Source organism: Amblyomma americanum, chromosome 11, assembly GCF_052857255.1.
Source record: "Amblyomma americanum isolate KBUSLIRL-KWMA chromosome 11, ASM5285725v1, whole genome shotgun sequence".
NCBI classification, from domain to species: Eukaryota; Metazoa; Arthropoda; class Arachnida; order Ixodida; family Ixodidae; genus Amblyomma; species Amblyomma americanum.
In genome coordinates, this window is record NC_135507.1 from 76,880,517 (window position 1) to 76,886,516 (window position 6,000).

A 6,000-nucleotide genomic window follows, 5' to 3' on the forward strand; every position below is an offset into this window, starting at 1 on the left:
TCTGCTTTCCATGATTTGTTCTTGTTTTCGGCTTGTGTCGGATGTTTCGCCGTAGAAGGTGCCGATATGTATCTGCACTGAATTTTTTATAGAATAGTTTCTCTTTGTGTACTGTGAGCAGAAGCTTCTTATAATAAATTTTGTCTGCGCGAAGAAGTGAATAACGCTGGAATAATGGGGCGGTTGCAATATCTGCATAACGACCATGGTAATTGCTGTAGATACGAAGGATGTGTTTTTGTAAAAGAATTAGCTTGTAGCTCGCGAGTCGCTCCGGAAGTCGAGCATTAACACGAATGCAGCAAGCAATCCGCGCGTTCTCTCTCCCTCAGCGGGCTTGAGCTGCTGCGCGGCTGTGTGTGCGTGGCTGCCTGGCCGCTCTAAATTTGTTACGTTCATTTCGAAACGTCCCGGCGCTTATTTCCAAACACCGCCTTCAAGACAACCTCCTGCTTAGGGAATCGTAACAAATTAAAATGCATCGCAAGGACAAGTTCGAAAGCCCACTTAGCTCAAATGTTTCAGTAAAAGAAACTAAAGCATTTCGTACCGACTGTGTACGGGGCCGACTCATGATGTCGTACATCCATTTCAGTGGCCATCTTTTGCGACAACCTATTCCTTAGCGCCACGTTGAGGTGGTCAGCGTGTTCAATATTCCATATAGGTTGGCAGCTCTCAACGCGCGCTAAAAACGTGACGGGCGCTTCGTGACTGAGGGCCTTCTTTCCAACTTCACTCGTGTTAGCAGAAACGGCAAAGAAAAGCGGGCACACATGGAGGGCGTACCAGCTCAGACACGCAGTAACGACGTACGCAGTGCAGCAAATGCGCAGTGAGCAACGCATTGAACGAAACACGAAAAGGGGGACACAATTTCATGGAAAAAATGAATAACTGCGCAAAAAGGACTGCACAAGGCAGCCCGCCGAAGGTCGCTCAGAGCAGTGACGTTCACGTCACGTGGCACGCGGACAGCGCTGGCGCGCCCGGACCATCCGCGATCCTGTCCGCTCGTCTGAACCAACCTTAAACAGTTTTCTTTTAGAAGAACTTTTGTCCGTGTTCATCGCTCCTGCGGTCACCACTTCGTGACACTATTACTGAGCTAACAAAAATGAAACTCTAGTCCGTTTGCTTGCTTTGAGCATGGTGTAAGATATGCAGTTCGGACAAAGTGGCGTGCGCTGATGGCGCATAAATCATGGCCTCTGAGGTCACCAATCTTAGGTAATCTTGGAGGCTATGCATGATTTCCCCCAGTTTCTTTAGGCGCCAAGAGATGTCTCTTCGCTAAGCGGTCCATGTGCGCTCCTTATTTGAGCCTGATACATGGTTAAGAATCTGCTCCTTGATGGAAAAGCAGCAACTGTTTCCTGGCGTTCTCCTTATTTCGTTTGTCACTCGAACGTTATCTCGCTAGTAAGTCGCCGCTCCTTTCTTCTGTCAGGGTGCGCCTGGTTCAGGGCTCTCATTCCACACACGTCTATACACACACACACACACACACACACACACACACACACACACACACACACACACACACACACACACACACACACACACACACACACACACACACACACACACACACACACACACACACACACACACACACACACACACACACACACACACACACACACACACACACACACACACACACACACACACACACACACACACACACACACACACACACACACACACACACACACACACACACACACACACACACACACACACACACACACACACACACACACACACACACACACACACACACACACACACACACACACACACACACACACACACACACACACACACACACACACACACACACACACACACACACACACACACACACACACACACACACACACACACACACACACACACACACACACACACACACACACACACACACACACACACACACACACACACACACACACACACACACACACACACACACACACACACACACACACACACACACACACACACACACACACACACACACACACACACACACACACACACACACACACACACACACACACACACACACACACACACACACACACACACACACACACACACACACACACACACACACACACACACACACACACACACACACACACACACACACACACACACACACACACACACACACACACACACACACACACACACACACACACACACACACACACACACACACACACACACACACACACACACACACACACACACACACACACACACACACACACACACACACACACACACACACACACACACACACACACACACACACACACACACACACACACACACACACACACACACACACACACACACACACACACACACACACACAAAGGGTCACCGCACGTGTAAATTGTGGTTGCACTGAACACTGGCCGCCTGGGCAAATGCCAAGCAAGAAGTTCCATGCGATAGCATTCGGTTTCTACTTCGATACTGTGAATGTGTTTTTTCTTTCTGCCGGAGAAGCTTTGCCGATAGAAGACGCTGCCATCACTGGCACGATTCGGAGGTGCCTGAGTGGTGCATTATCAGGCCGCTCGCATCGATTGAGTTTCGCGCATTGTGGCCCCACCTAAATATGGTTTTTCCCAACCGTGCATGCTTTCGTAGTTTTTTGTTCTATCACGTTTTTGTAATTAGATAAGCTGTATGTCACTTGCTATTTAGAAGAAATGATGAGGGCAACTTAGAGCGTAGATATAGCGGATAAAGACGCTCAAAAATAAATAGCGGAAGCGAGAATGGATAGCCTGGTGGTATTGAGCATAGATAGTGAACTAATACAGTAGGTCGTGGATAATGGAGAAAGACTTGTTTCTGCGCGTCACCACTTGGAGATTACCGAAGCTTAGGCTGCAATTCCATTTACTACCTATCATAAAGAACACCCACTGGGTGCAGTGACATTTATGCAAATCGTTAAAGTCAAATCCAGTAAAATGATCCAGTGTGTACAAGACCTGTAGTTAAGCTATGGACAATGCTTTCCGCGTGCACAGATTGCGAAGTCTATGGACAGACGAAGTTTGTAAATTTGAAACCTGACAGGAGACTCCGCGATATCTCATGTAGCACTGTTCTCATGCAGTGTGCAACCCATTGCAGAGTATAAAAGATCTCGCCTTCACAAAATAACAGCCAGCTGTTGTCATTCATTCTATGCCCATATAAGCTTTGCTGCTCACCGTTAATGGCTGCAACGATGGCCGTTGAGGAACCTATGGCCATAGGGTAGAAACCGTGTGCCATTCATCGCCGTAGGCTGGCCGATGTGAGCAGAGACCACACACGAGGCTTATGTCGACTGCCATGTTTTTTTTTTCACCTTTCTTCCAGATATGCGAAAAGGGTCAGCCTGAGCCCATTGACAAAAGCGCCGCCCAGTCCACCACCAAGAAAGCACACGGTGTCACCGGTTTCCTCACAGACGACAAAACGATCGCCTACTTATCGGAAACTCGAGGGACTTTCGCCTCCATGGTCAGTAGAGCTGCAACGGCAGTCTGTCACCCTACAACATAAACAGAAAAGAGTAAAAAAAGAATACGCTGTCGTCAAGCGTACTCTTTTATAAAAGGGAGTGCATTAAGGACAGCTTACTTCCCCCCCCCCTCCTTTTTTTTGCTGCCAGATATTCGTATTCTTTTCTAGAGTGGAGGGGGTGAGGGGGTGGGGGGGATACGCGATACTTTACGCAACTGAGGCAAAGTGGAAGCTACAAAAGGAGGGGAACTCGCATCGCCAGCGCAGTCGGCCCTGCTAACAGGCACCAGGTGGGGGAAATCGAGATGGAAGCCGGGAGGTGCCAGCGTGCGATTTTGTAGCCTGCATTCTCGGAACTCTGGCTTTCGCAAATTTGACGAGAACTTGAAAAAAGCCAGCTAGTAAGATGCAACTCAGCTCTTGCTGAGATTAGCTGATCACGCGGCATAGTGGATAAATGCTCTAGGTATGAAACTTATGCACTGAACTTTGAAAAGCTATCGGCGTCATGGAATACAAAAAAAAACATAGGGAGTACGTACAGTTGCATTCGTGCTTCAGGAATAGTACTGCTGTGTGTACGTTAAGATGCTCGTTCTTATATAATGCAACGATTCGAAGAGCTTAGGTTAAATAAAATGCCAGGTTTACAGTTTCAGTGCAAACAAAAGAGCAGGGAAAAATATTTGAAGAATAAGAAGGTACTCTTATGAATGGGGCCGGTTGCAACTATGTTCTCGGGATCACTGAGAAGCTGTGGCGCCCACGAGATGCCCGAGTGAAGGCCGGCAGCATGCGCTCTAAAGGCTTTGGCAATGTTGCCGCGTCACCATTGCGCAATCCAGCGGGCCTCAGCCGCTCGTTTCGATTGGTACCCGCTTGGAACGACCTCATTACGAAGGTTTCATTCCACCTTGCGCCGCTAATATTCGCTTCAAATTCAAAAGGAGGTGACTGATCAATGAAAGTAATAACAATTCGCAATTGAATTTTTCTTCCAGTAATTTTTCACCGCTAGCTCTTATAGTGCGCACTCCCCGCATTTATCCATTTCTTTGTTTGCTTGCTTGTTTGTTTGAAGCCGGTTTTGTGGCAGGCTGCTCACCTGCCCAGCGGGTAGTGTGGCAACCTGCCCACCGTGTCAGGTGGCAGCTCAATCAGTCGCCAGAGGCTGCTCGGAAAGAGCAACCTGGGGTGCAACCGAACCTAAGCAAGCCAAGTCTGCCCGGAGGACGGCCGGTCCGCGGCCCGCTCATCACGTGTTCAAACGTCACTATGTGCGATGCGCGCTGTCAGCCGGCGGACCGGTCAAGCGAGAAATGTCAAGTGGGCTTTTCCTAGTGGGACTTAGCGGCGGGCCGCAAAGCTGTGCGCGCTAGGTCTCGCTGCCAGCGCCCTCTTCGAAACGTTTCTTGACAACATTTATTTTAGTTAGTTAACTAGTTAGTTAATTAGATAGTTGATTAGTTAGTTAGTTAGTTAGTTAGTTAGTTAGTTAGTTAGTTAGTTAGTTAGTTAGTTAGTTAGTTAGTTAGTTAGTTAGTTAGTTAGTTAGTTAGTTAGTTAGTTAGTTAGTTAGTTACGGTTTACTCAATGTCACCCTCAAGCCCAGACCTCATATACACCGGTGAGCCGCTTTGACCTCGCGAAGTAGTGGGTTCGCACTAAAAACATTACCGACCGGTGTGTTCTTGCGTCTACGTGCGCGCGTATGTGCTGGGCTGACATGGTGGGCTTACGTCGTGGGCTTGGTTTCGGCCACAATCCCCCTTGGCACGCTTCCACGCAGCTCATGGACCTGCAGGGCAGAAACATCACGTTTCGAGACCGAATTGCATGGTTGGTGTTTGACGTCCACCTGGATGACCACCTCAACAGATGCTTGAACAGGACTAAGGTGTTGGAAGACATCTGCAAGGGCTTCAAGGGTGCGTCCGAGTGCTGAGCGTCGTCGGTCTTCTACCACCAACGTCAGGCACGTGTTCGACGAAGGCGTCCTCCCCCCACCCCCCTCCATCCTCCCCCGAAATAAAAAAAACATGGTGTAGTGTACACTCCGTTCTGCGGTGGTGTGATGGTGTGGTATGGATGGTGAGGACAAGTTTGCCTACAAAATGCGAGGCGTCACGAATTGCTAGCAATCAATTTATGATGTCAAGACAGTAGGAGCTGACGTGAGCCCTAGTACCCTCAAGACGACTGTCATCATTTTTATCATCCTAATCAAAAATAATTTTTTTTGATGGACGGAAATGGCACAGTAATTGTCTCATCACGGTGGACATCCGAACCGCGCCGTAAAAGAAGAGAGGAAGGTGGAAGTGAAAGAAAAAGAGAGAGCTGCCATAGTGGAGGGCTCCGGAATGATTTCGACCACCTGGGCTACTTTAACGTGCACTGGTATCGCACATTACACGGGTGCATTTGCGTTTCCACAAGCAGCACAGGTAATTGGCT

The 6,000-nt window shown here is 48.5% G+C and overlaps 1 protein-coding gene across 1 annotated transcript in view; it reads left to right on the forward strand.

Annotated features, from left to right (window-relative positions):
- The window catches only part of LOC144109715 (uncharacterized), a 54,870-nt gene extending 49,307 nt beyond the window's left edge, over window positions 1–5,563 (forward strand). The window contains exons 10-11 of the mRNA XM_077642513.1: window positions 3,397–3,540; window positions 5,333–5,563. Coding sequence (XP_077498639.1) covers window positions 3,397–3,540; window positions 5,333–5,488 — 300 coding nt within the window. The 3' untranslated portion in view covers window positions 5,489–5,563. The remainder of the gene's footprint in view (window positions 1–3,396; window positions 3,541–5,332) is intronic.
- Window positions 5,564–6,000: the final 437 nt, after the last annotated feature.